Source organism: Erpetoichthys calabaricus, chromosome 4, assembly GCF_900747795.2.
Source record: "Erpetoichthys calabaricus chromosome 4, fErpCal1.3, whole genome shotgun sequence".
Taxonomy (NCBI): Eukaryota; Metazoa; Chordata; class Cladistia; order Polypteriformes; family Polypteridae; genus Erpetoichthys; species Erpetoichthys calabaricus.
The window spans coordinates 247,906,656-247,928,568 of NC_041397.2; the positions used below are offsets into that span (position 1 = coordinate 247,906,656).

General features: G+C 35.0%; 1 protein-coding gene across 2 annotated transcripts in view; it reads left to right on the forward strand.

Moving 5' to 3' along the window:
• The window catches only part of pspc1 (paraspeckle component 1), a 177,448-nt gene that overhangs the window by 116,276 nt on the left and 39,259 nt on the right, over positions 1–21,913 (forward strand). For both annotated transcript variants that reach the window (XM_051926187.1, XM_028800573.2), the window contains exons 7-8: positions 12,475–12,532; positions 20,058–20,245. In XM_051926187.1, the coding sequence (XP_051782147.1) occupies positions 12,475–12,532; positions 20,058–20,245 (246 nt within the window). The remainder of the gene's footprint in view (positions 1–12,474; positions 12,533–20,057; positions 20,246–21,913) is intronic.

Genomic DNA, 21,913 nt, shown 5'->3' on the forward strand with positions numbered 1-21,913 from the left:
ATAATTAATAATCATATCATGAAACAGTACATTCTGTATTTTTCTCATCCAGGCTTGGTGAAGGTATGTAATTTTGTTTCTGTTTATTTTAGCCCCTTCTACTAAGAGAGAAGAGGGGGAAAAAAAATCATTAAATTCCCTTTATATAAATACGTAAACCCTTAAAAATGTTTTCTTTAATGTTAGATATTTAAGAGATTTGTATGATTTAAACTTAAGATTTAACTTGACACGTTACCAGAATTTAAAATTTAACATTTTTACCATCCGTATGAAATTGCCATTTCTATACATTCTATCAATGGAAAATAATTGAGTTAATTTTGGTATGTTACAGTTTAGTTTGATATATGATTTTTGGCCTAGTTGTGCTTTTAAAATACTTGTCAACTTTTATACAGTAGAAATAAAATGTTAGGTTAATTGTACAGGTTTCCCTGTATGCTGCAATAGTTTAGTACTTAGTGGTGATTTTAGGGAAAAATCTTTTGATAGTTGATAAACTAATGTGCTGTATAATTATTTTAGTCTTAGCAACTGTGATGTTCATCTTACCCTGTAAGTGTGGATAAAAATTATGCATACCAAGTCACAATAGTCCTACCCAAATATGAACCTTATAAAATTGCATGTTTGCCTACATATAATTTGCTAATTGTGTTAAAACTATGGGATGAAATATATTTTGGTTGCGTTGCGGTACGGTTGAAAATCAAATACTCATGATCCGAGTATTTAAATAAACCACATACTGATTTTGATTCTGTTCATTTTATGTACTACTTCATAAATTATGGTCATGAACTTGTTTACATTTGCTAATATTAAATTCAATGGCAGTTTGTGGGTTTTACATATGCCAGTTTTTATTGTTTGAATGGCAGCTTTATATATTTTTTGCTCTTCTTTCTTCAGAAGAAAGTTACATGCTTCACCATAGGTTGTATCAGCATAACAGTGTAACTTGCTGGTTTAATAGGAGTCACAAAATTATGTTTATTTTAAGGTAGAAAAATCAATAACATTAATGTTTAGCAGTATAAACATTTGCTGTAGAAAATCTAGCCATGGCCTAATCTTGTGGCATTTCTTTAAAGAAGCAGCATGGTCTGCTTTTTCAATAAACAAAAGTGGTCTTTACTTTTGTTGTACCAGGATGGGTCTGCAGTAGTCACAAATTTGCAATTTGTGTAAATCTGTAATTAAACTGACATGCATACAATTTGTACTATGGGTCTTTTTTTCCTGTTATTTGGAGAACACTTGAGAGAGTTGTGTGCAACACATCCTGACTGAAATTGCTTGTCATATTTGCCTTCAGTGTTCACACATGTCTTGATTGCCTTGAAGTGCAACCAGGAAAGGAAAAAGAAAATAGGCTAAACTCTTTCTAAGAAGATGAAAAGAGTGGGTGGGGCGGGGGTTAATTAATTTGTAATATTTTATCACTGTTTTGAAAGTGAATAACATTCAACATGTTGTTTTTGTTGTCATTTTTTTTTAATTTGTAATTGAATTATTGTGTAAACAACATGTCAATGGTCTAGTAACGTAATATCACATATGGTAGTGTCAGTGTATGCATCCCCATTCAGAACAATACCTACTTTATAGATCTGAAACATTACAAAATCCATTACTTGTTGACAATCCTATTACAAATGTAAGGGCTTTTCTAAAAAGTAATCATCTGGGGCCTCATGTATAAACAGTGTGTAAACACAAAAATATTGCGTACGCCCATTTCCTCACACAATTTTTAATGTATAAAAACTAAACTTGCCGTAAAGCCACGCACATTTTCATGGTAGCCCCCTTCCTTGCAAGTTCTGTTCACTCTCGTTTTTAACCTCAAGAGTTTTTCAACATGAACTTGCTGACAAATCTTTTATTTCACAAACATCACAGAGTTGCGCCATGCCTGCTGTATAGGATTGTATTATCCACTTGTCATCCAGATGTATAACATTTCCTTACATAGTGTTTGAATTGTGAAACATCAAAGTGCAATTCACAGCAACGTTTGGTTTTCCAAATGTAATCTGAGTGGTCAGTTGCATGCACATTGCCATTGCATTGGTGCCAGACAAGTTACATCAGCCAGGTATGAATCCCCAAAAGAATGAGCTGGCATTATATCATCTGTAGCAGGAGTGCCTGTGAAAACAACAGCTCTGTACAGTAGCAGGTGATATTTCTAACTCGTGCTGCAAAAGGCAAGCAGTTCTTTTAAAAATAGCTAGTCACCTCAAATAGCCTTGTAAAGAGCAGACAATCATTGTGGCGTTCAGTACTGTCACTACACTATAAAGGCGCCTTCCAAGAATTAATTTGCTTATGTAAAAGGAATGCATTTTCACTCTATTAATGTGCTGCTCTATAGTCCACAAAAAGTGTGTTGCATTATGCAGGCATGTACTTGAACAGATGTGCTATGATGAACCTGACCCTGACCCACCAAATGATCTGCCGAATCGAACAGCATTACAACTTTGTTTCAGTGTAATTAGCAGAATGTATTTTTTAACCAATTCATTTAAACTGTGGTCAAGATCACATAGTACAGCACTTCTATTCCTTAGTTCATTGGCCACATCTCTTACAGCATCCACTATTGCATTTTGTGACTCCAGAACAGTCTAACACACAGCCAGATGGCTTCCTAGCAGTTTCCAAGGCAGAAGTGTGTGTGCAGCCAGCATCTGAAGATGTACTTAGCACAGCAGCACCATCATGTCATCGGGATGGGCGTCAGCTTCTGTAATATTGTCTGAAACAGAATATCTGACGAGTTCTTTTTTATTTCGGGCACTTTGCGACTTTCTGAACTTGAAATTTCGAGTGCCTCCGCCATGTTTTTGTTGCTTATACCACTGCTTAAGCCAACAAATAGCTCCACTTTTCATTCACTGAAATTCTTTTTTTCACATGCTTTTGCCATTGTCTTTTAACCAAACAGAAGGGGCTGTTTATATTAATTTGCATATGTAGATATGTGCACATGCATTACTTTTCACGCTGTCCGGGATTCATGGAGCTGAAGTGCGTGGAAGTTGGCTTACGCACGGTTTTGTGTATCCGGATTGTTTTGTGCATACTCACATTTCTGCTTTTCTCCGTACGCCATGTTTTAGTGTGAATTCTACGCACAGTGTTATATATGAGGCCACTGGAGTTAAAGATGATTTACTGATAAACACAACTGAATATTTACAGCTTATCTTTGGAAACTACTGTAATACTTAAATCATTTTGACAGTGTAAAATATAAAAGTGGGTCCCAATGAGAATAGTGTTTTTCTTATTATGTGTAGAAGTTTTTCTCATTTTTACCTATAATTCCAATTGTAGCTTTAGGTAAAAAAAAAAAGGGACAATATTGACAGAATTGTAGTACTTTATATATTGCAAACATCACAATGATGATACTATTATATCGTAACTCAGATATCATGGAAAATATGTCATGGTTTTCTTTGTACTTTTAACCATTGTGTTAGTTTCATTTACCAAGTTGTTTTGAAGCATGACAGGTTAATAAAGTGTCATGATTTAACATTACATTCATGAAAAGGCAGAAATTTCCACTGATTAAAAAAATCACAAGAAAACTATACATATGCAGTGGTCATTCTAACATGTTGTTGCCTAAATTTATTTTCTTGTAATACTAGTCCTTTTTACTGCTGCATTTGATTATTCAGTTATTAGCATCTGTCTGCAATGATGTTCTTTATACAGTAGTCTTTTTGCAAAGATAGTAAATGAAAATCTTTTGCTCTTTTTTTAGTTAGCTGTTGAGTGCAGTCCATTTTCATGTTTTGAAATGTTTGAACTTGTTTACAGCACTCAAGATAATTTGTATGTATTCAATAATCTGTTGATTCTTTTTACCCTTTTATGCAGTGTTTAATTATTAATTTTCATTGGATGCTAATGGAAAGATTAGCTTCTCAGGCAAAGTATGTGAAATTCTTTGTGTGCAATTGTGGTATTTTAGATGAGAAGTCTTGAATGGAAATAACTTCCTCAGTAATACATTGAATGGTATGCCACAATTTTGAGAATTATTTGTTTAATTGGTTTTGCTTGTCTTTTTGTCTAGTTTGTATGTTTTTATTTGAGTGTGTGCATGTGTGTATATATTTCTTGTCAGCTTGGACTAAACCTCTCCCCAGTTACACTTGCGGCCTGTGGCATTTGAAAGGAAAAGTGGAACAAGGGCACATTTTCTTGTACCTTTCATTTATGAAATGGTTCAAAGTCATCCAGTAATTTGTTCTCTGTGTCCCATATCTTGCCATTCCTGGTACCGATGATTCCGCACAATGTACCGAATTTTAACCTCTCACAAGCTAAAACAAAGTTTTCCTTAATCTTTTACTGCACTTCTTTGCCACATAGAAAACCCCATGCTAATTTCAAAAAGATCGACTTCCTTAATCACTTCAAAGAAATAGCTGCAACCATTTTGTTAAAGTGGTTCCCCACAGTCTGTGCACATTGCTTTGAGCAGGTTAGAAAACTGCTATATAAATGTATTGTTGTTATTATTGTTATTATCATCAGTATTGTTATCAGTATTATTATTAGCAGTATTATTATTTATACTTGAAACTAGTAGAATATGCACCATCAGTATCTGATTATCAAATCTGCTTATGGATTTCTTAGACCTTAAAAATTTGCATCCCAGTAACTGGCATATGCAGCATAGCTTCGTGTCATGCTTACCTTGCAATTCATGGAGGTATTCCTTACCTCATCCAGCTCTAAGATGATTTTCTGCATTAAGCAATGAAAGAACAGAGAAGGTTTTGTAACATGGGGCCAGTCCACATGCCAAAAGACAGATGTATTTGTACATAACTGGATCCAAGCTGGAGGAAACTTGTTTGTGTGTTACCCACTTTCTGTTGTAGTGTTCCTTACATTTAAGTTAATATGACAAGATTTAATAAATTACTGTGTTGTCTGTCTGCAATGTAATTATTATTTAATGGGTCACTTCCAAAAATTGCATCCTAGATAAAATATTTATTAGCTTTTATACTTTCCTGAAGAGTAATGTACTCTTACAGTATGAGAAATGATGCATGTTGTAAAATTGGACTAACCTATCAGGTGGATGGATGGAATTATTAATATAATCTGCTATTAATGTCTGGTAAATACTTCATATTTGCTTTCAGGAACAAACTAAGTGTGTGAGTGTGTACACACACATACTGAGCATATTATTATTAACATTATACTAATACCTTGTTGGGCCTCCTTTTGCTCTCAGAACAGCCTCACTGCTTGATGGCATTTATTTTCCCAATTCCTTTGTGGTTCTGGTCTATGTTGACATAAATGCATCAAGTAATTTTTGTAGATTTGTCAGCTTCATATTCATGCTGTGAATCTTTTTGAATTCAGTTCCGGTGACTGGGAAGGCCACTGACCAACACAGAGTTCCTTGTCACATTCATGAAACCAATTTGAGACAACTTTTGTTTTGTTGTGTGGTTATTGTGCATTATCATGCTCTAAGTATCCATTAGAAGATGGGTAAATTGTGGCCGTGAAGAGATGCACACAGTCAGGAACAAATACGCAAATAGATTGTAGCATTCAAGCAATAATTAAATGGCATTAACTGGCCAAAGTGTGCTAAGAAAACATTTGCCACACCATTCCACCACCAGCCTGGACTGTTGACACAAGGCAGGTTGGGTGCATGGACTTATGCTGTTGGCAGAAGATTCTGACCCTACAACTGTGGGCCTCAGCAGAAATCAAGATTCATCACACCAAGCTCTGTTTTTGGTGAGGCGGTGTCTATTTCAGCCTCAGCTTTCTGCTTTTTTCTGAAGGAGCAGAATCCAGTGTGGCATCTGATGTTGTAGCCCATCTGCCTCAAGTTCTGCTCACCAAAGTTCTCCAGAGTAGTTATCTAAGTTACCGTAGTCTTTCTGTCCGCTCAGACCACTGTGTCCATTCTCCTCTGTCCTCGCTCATAAACAAAGAATTTCCATCTGTAGAACTGCCACTCAGATGTTTTGTGTTTTTCATACAATTCTGAGTAAACTCTACAGACACTTTTGTTTGAAAATCTTAGGAGATCAGTAGTTACAGAAATACTCAAACCAGCCCGTCCGTCACCAACAATCGAGTAACAGGTAAAATCACTGATCACATTTTTTCCTCATTATGAAACTCCTGACCTGTATATGCATGATTTTATGCATTGTGCTTCAGCCATATAGTTGACTAAATAGATAATTGTATTAATAAGCAGGTGTTCTAATGATTTGCCCAATGAGTGAGTGAGTGAATGAGTGTTTGTGTATATAATCCATATATACAAATCCATGTATAATCCATATATACAGATCCATATATACCAGTTAGCCTCAACATTAAAACCATCTGCCTAATAATGTGTAGGTCCCCCTTGTGCCTCCAGAACTGCTCTTACCTATCGAGGCATAGATTCCACAAGACCTCTTAAGGTGTTCTGTGGAATCTGGAACCAAGATGTTAGTAGTAGATCCTTTAAGTCGCCCTGTAAGTTGCAAGGTGGGGCCTTCATGGATCGGACTTGTTTTTCTAGCACATTTCACAGAAGCTTGATTGAATTGTGATTTGGATATTTTGGAGGCCAAGTCAGTGTTCCTCAAATCAATACTGAACAATATTTACAGGATGGTAGGGCTCATTATCCGACTGGAAGAGGCCAGTGCCATGAGGGAATACAGTTGCCATGAAGGAGTTTCCATGGTCTGAAGCAGTCTTTGGGTAGGTGATATTTGTCATAGTAAGGCCAGATTTATACTTCACGCGACGCATGCTACAGAGGATGCTCGTGCTACGCAAGCGTTGTACTGTTTATACTTGCGCGCATACTTTACATAAATCTGGAGGAATCCACCAGGTGGCAGTGAGAGATATTATCACGGGGAGAACAGGTTCGGCTTTGCTGTGTTGTGAATTGCCTGGAACTCCTATTAAACTCCGATGACACCTTACCGCAGTATCACTGAAAAGGATGTTTAATGATTAAATCCATCACTCCAGGGATTTGTCCATTTCAGCTAGTATTGGGCACGAGGCTGAAACAATCCTTGGACGAGGCATCAGCTCGTTGCAAGGTTTATACAAGCACACATATACACGCTGGCGTCATTTTAATGTAACCAAATCTGCATATTTTTGGATGGAAACCGAAGCACACTGTGGAAACCCAGCATGATAACATTTAAACTGCAGGCAGGGAATATCTGCGACGTGACTCCTTGCGAGACAGCAGCGCTAACACTCTGCCACTGTGTCACTCCCATGTTGTGTCATTATTGACAGTATTCATTATTTAAATGAAATTACCGATTTATCTGTAAAATGTAACAGGCATACTTCAATGGATTTTATCATGAAAGTGATATCAAGTATAAATCTAAGGATTCTAAATATGCAGAGAGTTGGAATATCATACATTTAATGTGCTCAGTTTGGTGATCTTTTGCTGTTTGCCACTGCTGTCAGTACCGGAGGAAGCCCTAGAAAAAAAAGACGGCACAGAAGATGGTATATGAGACTTTGAAAATGTATCGTGTCATTACGCTTGAATATAAAAGCACCACGAATGCATCCGTATGTTGGCATTTTGCTTCACCACTTCGAACCATTCCTCAAACATCGAAGCGCGCACACCGATCTCATAGGATCCGCAAAGCGGTTTTCTGTCACATGTAGACATCACATTCCAACTTTTACCACACTGTGCCCCCCGACTTTTTGCTGGTACTGCAACTTCCGCACGCGTCACTTTAAGTTCTGAGGACCTGCTCAGAGGACGCATCAAATGAACGCTGGGAACGCGTGGCAGCCATGATGCGGGCACGTACACGTTCTGAGCGTGAAGTATTAATGAGCCCTAATATCCACGTCAATACTACTGTAGAACCCAAGGCTTCCCAGCAGAACATTGCCCCGATCATCACACTGCCAGTGCTAGCTTGCTTTCTTACAATAGGGCATCTTGCTGGTATGCCTTCCTTAGGTAAAAGATGCGTACGCAACTGGCCATCCACATATTCTTAAAGAAAAGGTGATTTATCAGACCACCTAATCCATTGTTCCAAAGTCAAGTTCTTACACTTGCATGCTCAATTTAGGCTTTCGGGAGTGAGCAGAGTTCATCATAAGCAATCTGACCATGACCCTGTTACCGTTTCAGTGATTGTCCTTCCTTGGGCCATTTTTGGTAGGTACTAACCACTGCATATCAGTATCTTCCCACAAAACCGGCTATTTTGGAGCTTCTCTGACCCAGTCGTCTAGCCATCAAAATTTGGCCCTTGTCAAACTTGCTCAAATTGCCCAATTTCAAGAACTGACTGTTTACTTACTGCCTAATATATCCTAGCCCTTGACAGGTACTATTTTAGCAAGTTAATAAACATTATTCAGTTCACCTCTTAATGATTTTAATGTTGTGGCTGATTTGTATATACTTTTGGGTGTGTGTGTGTATATACACACAGCAGATTCAAAAAGTATTCAGATCCCTTCAGTTTTCATTCCACATTTTGTTACATTGTAGCCTTATGCTAAAATCATTTAGAATAATTTTTTCCCTGCATTAAGCTGCACTCAATACCCCCAGAATGACATTTCAAAAATGGGATTTTAGAAATTTTTGCAAATGTGTCAATGGGATATTTAATCTTATTTTTAATACAAATATTTAGACCCTGTGCTGTAACACTTACAATTTGGCCCTGGTACCTCCCATTCTGTTGATCATCATTCGGATGTTTCGGCACCTTAAGTGGAGTCCACCTGTAGTCAAGTCAGTTGTTTGAACTTGGTTAGGAAAGGCCCGTCTATAGAAGGTCCCGCAGTTGACAATGTGTGTCAAGGGTACGAGGTTGAAGACATTTCCTGTAGAGCTTAAAGAGAGGATTGTGTTAAGACACAAATCTAAGGAAAGCTACAAATAAAAAATTCCTCCAGCATTGAAGGTTCGTAATCCATAAATGGAGGAAATTTGGAACAAACATGACTATTTTAGAGCTGACCAGATTGAGCACTTGTGGAAGAAAGGCAATGATAAGAAAGGTAACCAAGAACCCGATGGTCACTCTGACCAGCTGAATGAGTTCCGCAGAACCTGTGCGGAGAAGAGAGAATCTTCCAGAAGGACAACCATCACTGCAGCACTTCTCTAATCTGGACTTTATAACTGAGTACATTTAAGGGCATATGAAAACCTACTTGGAGCTTGCAAGAAGACACCTTAAAGTTGCCCAGACTGTAAGAAACTAGATTCTCTGCTCTGATTATACCAATATTGGCATTATGTTTGTTAAAGCTGCCCCCCTTTTGTCATCTGTTCAATATCATTCCAACAGTGAAGAATGATGGTGGCAGCATCATGCTCTGGAAATGATTTTCAGCAACAGGGACTGGAAGACTGGACCGTTTTGAGAGAAAGCTGAATGGAATAAGTACAGAGATGTCCTTAATGATAACCTGCTCCAGAATGCTCAGAACCTCAGACTGGACCAAAGGTTCATCTGCTAAACAGGATGAAGATCCTCAGCCCAATGCATAGTCAACACAGGCGTGGCTTAGGGTGGCCCAGCCAGAGCCCGGACTTGAACCCAATTGAATATTCCTGAAGAGACCTGAAAATAGTTGCATGAGCCGTCTCCAACCAGCTTGACAGAGAGGTTGAGTGGGCTTCTAGAAGATAGATGTGTAAAGCTGCTTATGTCATACTCAAGAAGACTCCAGAATGTAATTGCTGCAAAAGGTGCTTTGACGACTACCGAGTAAATATAATATTTCAGTTTATTTTTTGTCACTTTGTCATTTTAGGGTTTTGAGTGTTGCTTAATGTAGGATTAAAATTAAAAGATTTTAAATAAAGGTTGCAACATATAAAAATGTGAAAAAAGTAGAGGGATCCGAATACAGTTGAGCGCTGATTTATTGCCAACTGAGTTTAGACCATTCACGATTATGGCTGAGACTAGGAAATCAATAGGGGGATAATGTTCTAGAAATTCCTAAAATCAGCCACTGTAGGCTGCAAAGGTCATTGCCTTTTGTTTATCACATACGTGTGCAGTACTACCAACCACAGAATGATGCACTCTGCATAGAAATAGTGAGGCAAGCAGGGGTAGAGCTGCAAAGGTAGCTGGCTTTTAGCTGTCTTACTTTCTGTACTGATGCTGCAACCAATAAATGGCCACAAACTAGCAATAAATTAAAATATATCATTGTTGTCACAGAGTTCTAATGTTCCGAACAATGATTGACCATGGTATGCAGCATTTTTTTTTTTAAAGTCGCACTTCAGGCAACTGGCGCCTCTTTATGTCTCCAATATGTGCAGATGGTTTGCACTGTCTACTTCCATCAAGGAGATAGAAACACCTTATAAATAGTCAGAAATGTTTTGCTATGAGACTGTGTGAATTAACAATAGTAACATGATTTTACTCTTTGGAGGGTCCTTTAATTTTCATCAGTGCTCCTCCATGTGGCTCATTCTTACACATTCCGCCTGCACTGCCTTCCCTTTACTGACCCAGCATTCTGCCATGAAAGCTTGAAACTTGGTTCGTTTTACTCCATACTGGCATTTAAACTATGCAAACCACTGACACAAACCAGACCCACAGAGCCTCATTTGCAATGACCTGTACACTTTATGACCAATGTACGGTCAATTTGACATTCAGCCAAATGGAGCCGTAAGCTGGTGCCTGACTATACTTTCTGAATTCTCTGAATTCACTATGTGTGTATATAATAAATATATAAATTCATTTTACAAGATTAAAACAATTTTGATAACAGACCATTAAGCCCAAGTGTGACAATCCTATTCATCTATTTTTTTTTCCAAAACCGTACAAACAACGTGTGTTTCAGTTAAATTGACTGTGGTCTTTCTGTACATTGTAACACTGCTGCTCCTGGAAACAACAAGCAAGACAAATTCTGCAATTGATCAGTCTTTTTTGAATATTTAACACCCTCCAAAAATGGCAGATATTTTTATTTTGCTTTTTGTTGCTCCCATGATTGTTCTTTTATTAATATGCTTAAGTTTGTGAGGTTTGGTTCAAATTCAACAGTTTTATAGATTTCTCACATTTTCAATGAGCTTGCTTAAGTTTTTCTTTGGGAATACATCTTAGGTTGATTGGCAAATAAAAATTGGCTCACTATGATCAAATTTAGGTATATGAATATGGGAGCTATGCAGTCTCCCTCGTCATTCAACCTTTTATTACTGGGTCTGAAAGTGCTAAAGTAGACTTTGGCTCTCAGTGAACCATGAATTGTGGGATAAAGATATTAATTAATGGAATGATGGATTTGAATGATTACTGAATACATGCCAGAAGAATATCTTTGTTCCAGTTATTTAATCAGTTGTTCAAGAAATACCAGTGATCACCTTTTAGTATGACCTTCCTAATGAAAATATGTCCTGCTCCTATTAAATTCTGGCCAGGTGGCTTAATATGGCTGTAGAAGATAAAGCTCCTGAAATGCATTTCTTTGTTTCCAAAATAATTGATAGATAGTTAGATACTTTATTAATCCCAATGGGAAATTCACAATTTCAATTGTATATGTTAATAGCACAAAAGTTACACTTGGAAGGTGGGAGGAAGAAAAGAAGGGAGAGTGTGTGTGTGGGTCAGTGGGTGTGTGTTCAATTAGTTCTGAATGTCTGTATTAGTTACTTACATATTCACATTCTGCCCATCTATAAATTGTGTTGGGATAATGTTGCCTGTGGCTTTCTTTTTAAAGTATAATCATTTTGAATTTTTTTTTTTTTTTTTTACATTTTTGCCTAGTTATAATAATATTGCTTCTATTCTTTAAGTTGAGTGTATGTGTTTTGTTTATAGAAAGAGAGATCGGTTTTTCAGGAGCAGTTACTCCTTGTTCATGCATTATTTTTCTTTAATTTATTGGATTTGTTGCATTGAAGACTACTTAAACTGTTATTTCCTTGTACCCGTTTTGGAGTCTTTCAAAATGCATTATTAAAATTATGAAAACTGTCCTAGAGTTGTATAATTTGGAGTGCCTTGCCATGTTGAATTATGAACAGTATGGCAAACTTGCATAACTAGGCTAAAAACATATGAAGCAGAATGTCATACTTTAATTATAGCTAAAATGATGATAGAAATGTCCACATGGTTTAAGTAGATTTGTTTCCTATACTGAAAATCTTAAGTTTAAGGTTTCTTTTTTTTTCTTTTTCTATAAAGGGGTCATTTGTTATAGTAGTTAAATTGGGGTGGGGAAGCTGTTCAGAGCTTTCATTGGAGTATTTGAATATCTGCTTAGAAATTTGAAAATATGATATCCTTCACATTGTTTATTTTTTTCCCCCCTCACAGTTTTGGTAATGGTTAGGTTGACCATACAAACTGTTTTTACTTTCAGAGAGAACAGGAAATGAGAATGAGTGATATGGGTGCACGTGGAGCCATTAATGTGGGAGGTAGGGTCATGAAGCCATCAATCAAATGGCGTTGTGGAGCTTATGTTTTCTTAAGTTTCGGGACTGTACATAAATTTCTTGTGTGTTTTTATTAATATTTTGAATTGTTTCATATTTAACTTTTTAAAGATGAAATATTAATGTTTTACACTGCATATAGTCCAAAAGCAGTGAGCTGAGAATTGCATTGATTTTAATTTTTTATTGTATACATTTAACTAAATGAATTATAGTTTTCAGTGTTAGAAATATGTTTTATATTCTTTGAAGTAAACTGAGCATTCTTTTGTCTTTGATTTTGTTTGTGTAGTTCACAGTATGAACAGTATTAATGCTCTGCAAATTTGAAAATGGAAGTGTTACAAGAAATTAACTTTTTTTTTGTATTAGCAGTATTGTCCATCATTCAGTAACGCTTTTATATTGCAGTTGCTTTATATGGTTTTATAGAAAATACAGTTTACTATTGATTTTGTACATAATACCTAATGTATGCAAATCTAATTTGGTATTAATGTGACTTACAGAACTTAATACTTTTAATCATGTGTATGTGTAGTTAGGATATTTTAAGGCATTTCTGTAGTATTGTTTACAGTTTTGCTTTCTCATAATCACAAAATATTTAACAGTGATTTGTTTCTGTCACTTTTCATTATTTCCAGTTAGGGTAATTTGGACAGCTGTGTAGATATAATTGCTAATGCAAGAAATACTATGTTTTACTTTTCTGCTGTCTTGTTCTCAGAAGCTTAATTTCAGTTAGAAATGTGTTGTAATTATTTACCCTGCATGTATTTAGTGACATTATTGACAGCACCTGTGATTGCAGGATGATTTTACAGATTGTGTATTGCAGTAATCATACACTGTGCATAAAGCAGAGGACTTGGTATAACCATGATTAAAATTTGAATGTGGCAGTTTGAACTTGGTCAAGACATTTAAAATTTAATGCTGTAATTCTAAAATGGTGTTTTTATCTTAGAAAGTTATAGGAAGACGTCTGTTTGATGCTTTCATTACTGTGAATGGCTAAAATACATACATAGGCAGCACAGTACTACTTATAATTAACGTTTATATACACTGTAATGGGATTGGTTTCTTCATTTGATTTTTCTGTAGTTTAAACCACAATCTATTTTTCTGGGTTTCTGCCACTGAGTATTTTTGAAATTGTAACTGTGTAAAGCCGGTTAGATATTACTTATTATTACACAGTTATATTCAACTTGCCGTCTTTGTTTGTCTGAGTCAAATTTCGCGATCAATTTTTTTACTCACTTTTACCAAACCGCTTTCCTTGCAACTTTGCATGTATGCTGATCTCTGGTGATAATGCAATATTTCATCAGGTTTGACCCTGGATCTGTTTGTTAATTGGGTCAAATTTAAATTTCTCATTTCCTTATGTTATGCTTTTAGCCAACACACATATATTTGAAAATTAGCAGTGTTGGTCAAGTGGTTATTATGTTATAATTTTGATCAAACGGTCAAAGGTTCAAGACCAATATGGACAAAATCATTTAAAAAAATAATTTTGATTAATTGATGTTGAAGTTTTGTCAATTTACTTCAATATAACAGTTAAGCCACGTTGGTCAGATGGTTAACTTGTTGGATGTTCAATCAGATAGTCAAAGGTTCGAGACCAGTGTACAGAAACTCATTTTTTAATTTTACCAATTTTTCATCATTTGTATACAGATTTGGCAAAATACTCTCCTCAATGTTTTGACGATACTGGCAAAGTGGATATCATGTTGAGCTTTTGTAAGAAAGACTGAAAGTTCAATTCTCCAATAGACAAATGCACATTTCCAGTATTTTACACTTGTAAGATTTCACCGTGGTTAGGATTTTCTGAAATGTGAAATGTAAAATGAACATGAATAAATGTTACATTTCACTTTTAGATTGTAGTTTCAATTCCACTGTTGTCGATTTTTGTCCTTCCCCCAAGTCAAGGCTTTTATAATTAACCAAGGACTGTGTGGCATTAGGGTAGTTAAAAAATATATTTAAAAAAAAGGTTTTTAAGTAACACAATTTTATTAACAAATGCACTAAAAAGTAAAAAGTATTTTTTATTCTTGTACTGAGATTTTGTTGGTTTTATGCGACTAAAAATAAAATTGTGGGACACCCATAAAATAATAAATTTAATTCAATTAAAATGCATAGATTCCTTAAATAATTCCCCAAAAATAACTTACAATTTGAAAATTTCTCCAGTTACAACCATTATCCTACATATTTTTAGTCAACTTTTATGTGTGTCATTTTCTTTTAATTATTTTAGGCTCACGACATGTTATTATTTCTGTTCATTGGATTACATGTTACATTCTTTAGTAAAAATGTATTCTAGCAAGTAATAGCAAGTTTCCATATATAGCTCAACCCCCAAAATGTATATTTACTTATGTATTTATGTTTAGTCTACTACCTATGTCTTTGGAGGAGAAAACATTTAAAACTGTTCAAATGTGCAATGTTATTTTTTTTTTGTAGTATTTTTTATTCAGATATTTCAGAAATTGAATCTTAAGTATTTTTCAGGCTCTTATGGATTAGTTTGACACAGATATAGGCAAAAATAGAACACATATTCTGTGCAAAGTGGTATTACTAATTCTTTCCCTTAGCAAAGTACAAGTATATATACATAATATGAAGAGAAAACTGTATGTTAATGGACCAGTAACAGCAGACATGTTTGCATGGATCAGAGAAAGTAGAACTAGCATGAAATCTATCTCTGTACATAATTCTCAATAAAGAAACGTTCAATTTTTTTTTTTTTTTTTTAAAAAAAAAAGGTATATAGTCTTTAGAAAATTTTTGTTTTGAAGTTAGTTTTGGGTGGCACAATGGTCATGTGAGGATATTGAGTTGAGATCTTACCTTGTCTCTTTGTGAAGATTACTTACTGCCAGTGTGTTCTGGTGCACATTCTCCTATACACGCTTGTCATGTTTTTTGGTATCTGACTGTGGGAGTATGGAAATGTGTTCTGTAATTATTAGGTGTCTTGTCCTGGATTGTTTTCTGCCTGTTGTTACAAAGACCAGGTTTGGTTCTTACTAACCTTGAAACTAAATAAGCAGATTTGTAATATTGGTTGAGGTGTCAAATTTACTAGTGCCCTCACAAAAATAAACACATTTTATTTATTTTTTTATTTATTTTTACATTGCAGTTCTTTCATTTAGAAACTGCTAGTCCGTCCTGTCTCGTTGACCTGAGCTGAATTAGTTTTTGGGCTATACTAACTTAACTGATGTATGCACACAGCCTACCTTTAAAACAGTTACTATACCCATTAAACATCATGCATCCCATTCAAACTCCAAGAAAAAAATGACTTGTAGAAACACTTTTTTGATATAATGTTATTCAGACTTTCAGCACAGTCACAAATAAGCCTTAACTTTTAGCCACCAAAAATAAAAAATCATAAGCCTAACTGTATTTAAATTACAGATTTTTAGTTTTCATCTTAACTGATACTTCATTTAGTGTCTCCTGCAGTCTCTCTTTCCATTTATACATTTTTTGACTCTTCCACCCTCTGCTTAACATCAGTTTTCTAAAATCGGAGTGTTTAGTGTGAAATTTCACATAATTAATCCTATGAGGCCCAAAATGCCAGATATAGTTAATTTCTTATTATCTTCAATTTTTTCCTTTAACTGAATTGATTATTAAATAATAAATATGGTAGTTTTTTTATTTTATATGGTCATTGCAGCTAACCTGCTTTGTTAAACCTGTTTAAGAAATGAAAGCAAGTAATACATATCAGGAGTGAGTGCACTCCTATTTTCTAAAGTCATTATTACATTTATTCACAAAGTTCTTTTTCCAGTATTTTCACTATTCCAATGTTATAGTGTAGAGCCAAGGAAACAGAAAGCCTAAGGAAAATATTTATATAGAGTATGTAAATTTTAGTGACTTGATGCTTGTTCTACCATTGATTTTTTTTATTTTAATTTTTAAACTTATGTTAGCTGCAGGTCATTTTAAAATGAATGAATGAATGGTTACTTCTCCTTTCCCAATTTAAAATGTTTTATTACTTATCAAGGGAAAACTGGTTCTCCTCAGTTTCATTATTGTAGTACCTTTGCTCTGTTTTCCCCATGTCTACCTTCATTGTACTCTGATATACATTTTTCTTTTGTAGTTATTGCATCTGGGAAGTCATTATGAACAAAATGCTATTGAAATTTGTACACTACATTATAAAATGTACCTGACAAAGAACACCATCCTAATCAACTCTAATGGGTAAATCATTCTGGTTTTGTGTCCTCTTATTTATCTTATTTAAAGCAACTCAGGAGTGCAAAGAGTCATAGTACACCATCTTTTATGAAGTATAAGTGAATGAATATTTATACCTTGACAGACTCACTAAGTAATGTTGTTATGGTTACTGGCTTCAGACCTCCTTTTTTACTCAGATAGAAATTCATTTTTTATTTAAGGTTCTATAATTAAAGTAGTAGTTTCAACTTGCAATGGGATAAAATTAGAAGCACATGTCTTTGTACACATCTTTTTTGAACTATATATTACTTTTTTTGTAAGAGGAAAGAGTCTCCAGTAAGCCTACATGTTACTGTTTTATCAAGAGCAAAAACTCATTTATATGTAGAGATGTCCTGGTTTTAACTTTTTTTTTTTTTTTTTTTTAAGAAATTCTTTAAGTTCCTAAGCTTCACGACATTTGATTTATAAGCATTTCTACTACCTTTGTTACAAATAGTTCTGCATTAAATTGGAGGCTTCAAGCAGCTGAAGTACGTAATTTCCTTCCCACAATTATCAATTATTTATTATGAACAGCATTCTGTTTACATCTCATTAACAGAATAAGTTTAAAGTTTGTCATCTTTTTTGCTCAAGAAAGTTCTGTTCATGCAATTTAGCTGGAGAGAAGAGAGTTTTTTTCACATAACGAGTGGTAAAGGTCAAATTTTAAACAATCTTTTCGCCCCATGTTATTATAATATATAAATTTCTAATTCATGACTTGAGTTTTTGTAGCCCTTCTTTCTCCCATCTATAATCTTCTTATATAATACGCTACGGTGGCTATCTGTTTGTCTGTCCAGGATTGTAAATCACCAGTAGCTTGCAAACCGTTTGACCTTTTGACTTGAAATTTGGTACACATATACTACGTGACCTCTACTATCCGCTTTCGGGGTGATGATTGACCTCCAAGGTTATTCCTCTTTTTATTTTTTATTTTATTGTAGAATGAACTCTCGGCAGCGGCCAGCAGAGGGGCCATGTGGCACCTACGTAAGGTGCCGTTTTCATCCCTACCACCTTCGCCGTCACTTCCCCTACCACTTCATATCCTAAATCATTCTTAAGTCTTCAGTCTGCCTCATGTGCCAGCTTAAGTGAAAATTTAAGGAACACATACTAAGTAATTGCAACACAAACACTGACTTGATCAGTTTTAACGCGAAAAGATGCCGACGAAAGAAGAGAAGAAGCGGGCCACTAGGGTGGAGAAAAGAAGAGCTGCTCAGGAAGCAACAAGCGCATCAACCTCTGAGCAAAACGAATTCTAAACGTGCAGAGAAAGAGTATGAAAACTAGGAATGCTCAAGTAAAGTGTATTCACTGCACTTTATCGTGCAATGTGCCGTTACTGGTGGTACTTATGGTTATCTGCTCTTCTTGCCTTGCTTGTAGCTTCAATAGCAATTCTGTATAATAAGCATGAACAAAGGTAACTTTTCTTAATACTGACTAAATGCTATATTAAAATTTAAGAGCAGTTTTCTTCCTTGTTTTAGGCTGCTTAGTATAAGTAGAGCTACAAATGGCTGAGTCCCTTCAAGATGCCTCTTTGATTTATATTTGTATCCAGTTGTACAACAGTAGTAGTACACATGTAAATCAAAAAATTCAAAGCTACTTTTGCAACCATTTTATATTATTCAATGTAAAATAATTATCTATGACAAGCACTTTTCAGTCTTTTATGTTGAACATGTTTCCTAATGCAACAAATTTAGCAATGTTGCAGCTAATATATGGACTAGAATATAATGTTAAAGTATCATTCAGAGTTCAGAACAATTAGAAAACATATGGTGTCAGTGTACAGCAAACCCCTCATTATGTATATAGTGTATAAAGGCTGTAGAAAAATATTTAATACAAAAATTATTTCTGTTATAATATACGTAACTGTTTGTTTTCCATTTACAGCAGTCCCACTTGTGTGGTTACAGTATATTTAAAAAAGAAAATAATTTGGCACTCTTTGAATGTTTGTTTTGCATGGCCAGGCTATTCTTGGCTGCTCTTGAAATAGGTTGTGTATCGGGTTTTCCTTGGAGATCCAGGTACACAGGTTTCTTCACGAACTTACTGTCAAAGATATTTAATACAGCTTATTTGGCTCCAACTGCTTAAAATTCAATTTGTAAATATGGATAAAAAATGTCTCCATATCATCAGGTCTTTGTATGTAATCCTCTCTGTAGCCCAACTCTGTCTCATTTCTAATGTAATTTATAATTTTACAATGGTGTAGTATGTTATGTCATACTAACAAAAAGGTATTTCAGTATTGAACATCTGTAGTAGCAGTAAGCCTGTCTGACCAGGCTGTTTTGGGAAGAAAACATTATAAGCTTATAACACAGAGGTTTGTTTTCATCGTGTATTGGCCTCTGAATTGTAAAACAATGAGTAGCATCTGCCTTATGGTCCTTTTTAATTTTAATATTTAGTAAATATGTGTGAATGTTGAAAAATGCTGTTATAGTTCACCTTTGTTTCTTGAAGTGATGTATTTTAGATACAGTAGTTCATTTTATTAGAGAAATCTATTTAAAATTTCCTTTGCTTTTAATCATGTATAAACATGCAACAGACTTGTGCACTCTTTTTGGTTTGTCCCATTTACTGTGCATTTTGATGTTGCATATTGGAGGGCTTTAAGCAATATTTTGACATGCACTTTACTTTATTGATACGTTTTTTGTGAAGAAGTTTTAATAATGGTTATTGTTATATGCAGTTCTGTTTGATTTATTAAACAGAATACGATTATCAGGCCTCAACTATCTTGATTCTTTAAAATTAGAAAAGCACTGTATCTGTAGGAAGGAAGCATAAAGCTGTAGTATTAAATGTTTCATTTCAAATACTTTCTAACACTACTTGTGCATACATGTACAAGTACGGTTTATTTGAAATGTTTCTTAAATAATTCATTTTTAAAATTCATTCGGGGTGCCAGTATGTTGCCTCTTATTGAAAAGAATCTTTCATTCTGGGATTGTTGACCCAGTTATTTTTTGTGTTGTTTAACAAGGAAATTTATGTATGGTCCCAAAGTAAAAAATGGCTTAGTATTTGATAAGGAAACACAAGCTTCACTCGTCCTGTCACAAAATATTTAAGAGTTTTGAACAGTTATAAATTGTTGTGGCTAATGCCGGTACTTTTTGAGTAAAAGAAAAATTGTTTTACATAGATACATATAGCCCAGCGGCTGCTAGTAACCAAGGCCCTGCGCAAATGATGAATATGAATATGAACAACAGAGCAGCAATGCCTGGCACTACTACTACTACTCCTACTACTATGGGACCTGGTCCTGCCATGGGGCCAGAGGGAACGGCAAACTTGGGATCGCAGATGATGCCAGATAATGGAACAATGGTAATGTATTGATAGCTTTTTCTATTTATAAGATATCTATCTAGATATTCCTCATTAAATATTATTATAATCTTGGTCATAAATGCATGCATGTATGTAAGTAAGCTATTGGAATTCCTGCTGCGTTGGAACATATTTAAGGCATTTACTTTGCATTTACTGCTTGCTTACAACTGTGTGATGGTCCCCTTTTTAGTGGTCGTTTACAATTTAATTTAAGAAATCTATTTTTCATATCGGGTCAGAATTAAAGAACATTAGTCACTGAAAATGGCAGTTTTAGCTGTATATTGTGAATTATGTTCCCTTGATTAAAATTGGCATTGTAATTTTAATTTGATTTCTTTATATGGGGATGGCCAATTTGTAATATTATATCCTGCCAATTTTTAGTTTTAAAGCTATGGACCTATTAATTTGATTGAGGTTTTTTAATAGTATAATTCAGTTTAATGGTGCTTATAACTTTTTAAGACTCATTTTTATTAAGCATTAGTTCCACATAGGGCATTCTTAGACCATAGTAAATTTCTGAAGTGCTGTGGGCTTCTGATTATTTAAATTACCTGAAATGTAAGGAATGACCATGGTCTGCAAAATTTCTTTTTCCCTGCTCCCTTCAAAACTTTTAGGTGTGCTTTATAGATTTGAAGATGCTGAATCCAAATCTGGCTACATAATTGCTTAATGACATCCAGTTCTTGGAAGCTAATGGTTAAAATGAAAAAAAACCCACTATTTTTTATAAGAAAAGTGTAACATATTTAAACTTGAAAAAATTATACATTATAAGTAATTGTTTAATTACATTGATTACTTTACAATAAGTAGTCCCTTCCTAGTTTTTTTTCTCCTCTTATAATCCACTGAAGATGTTTCATGCTGAAGTGGCCAACAGATGACTTCTAACATATACTGAAAAGTGAACCGAGTGTAACATCTTTCTATTTATATGATGTCCCAAAAGAACCTCTCCCCGTGTTCATTATCGACTGCTCCCCTGTTTGGTGGTGGGGATCCAAATGAGAATGTAGTAAGTTTTTTAAGACATGTTGTAACCAAGTGCTTGGAAGGAAGAGAGAAGTTCATCAATTAGTTCCTTGTGGATTTCCACCTTGGTATTCCAAAGAAAATTGTGGCACACGTGTACATGCATCCTCCAGCCCACACCCCCCAATAAATGATGGTTTTTGTTTTTAATATGCTATCTATTCGAGAGGCGAGATTCCGTTGGTTTGGACTTGTTTTTGAGGAGAGATGCTGAGCATATTGGGAGAAGGATGCCAAAGATAGAGCTACCAGGCAAGAGAAAAAGAGGAAGGCCTAAGAGAAGGATGTGGTGAGAGCAGGTGATGGGTGTAACAGAGCAAGATGCAGAGGACAGAAACGTATGGAAGAAGATGATCCGCTGTGGCAACCCCTAACGGGAGCAGCTGAAAGAAGAAGAAGAAGATCTAGTCGAGACAATGGATGGATCAACCTGACTTTGCATATTTGTGTTTAAGCCATTTAAACAACACCTTTCTCTCTTTTGGACAATAAAATGGCGTCTTTCTAAACTTATAAATTCGAAATTGGCTATTTTGAAGGAATAAGAAAAGAAGAAAAAAAATAGATTGAAGGCAAAAAATGTTCATAAAATACTTAGTTAAGCCATAAACAATCCTA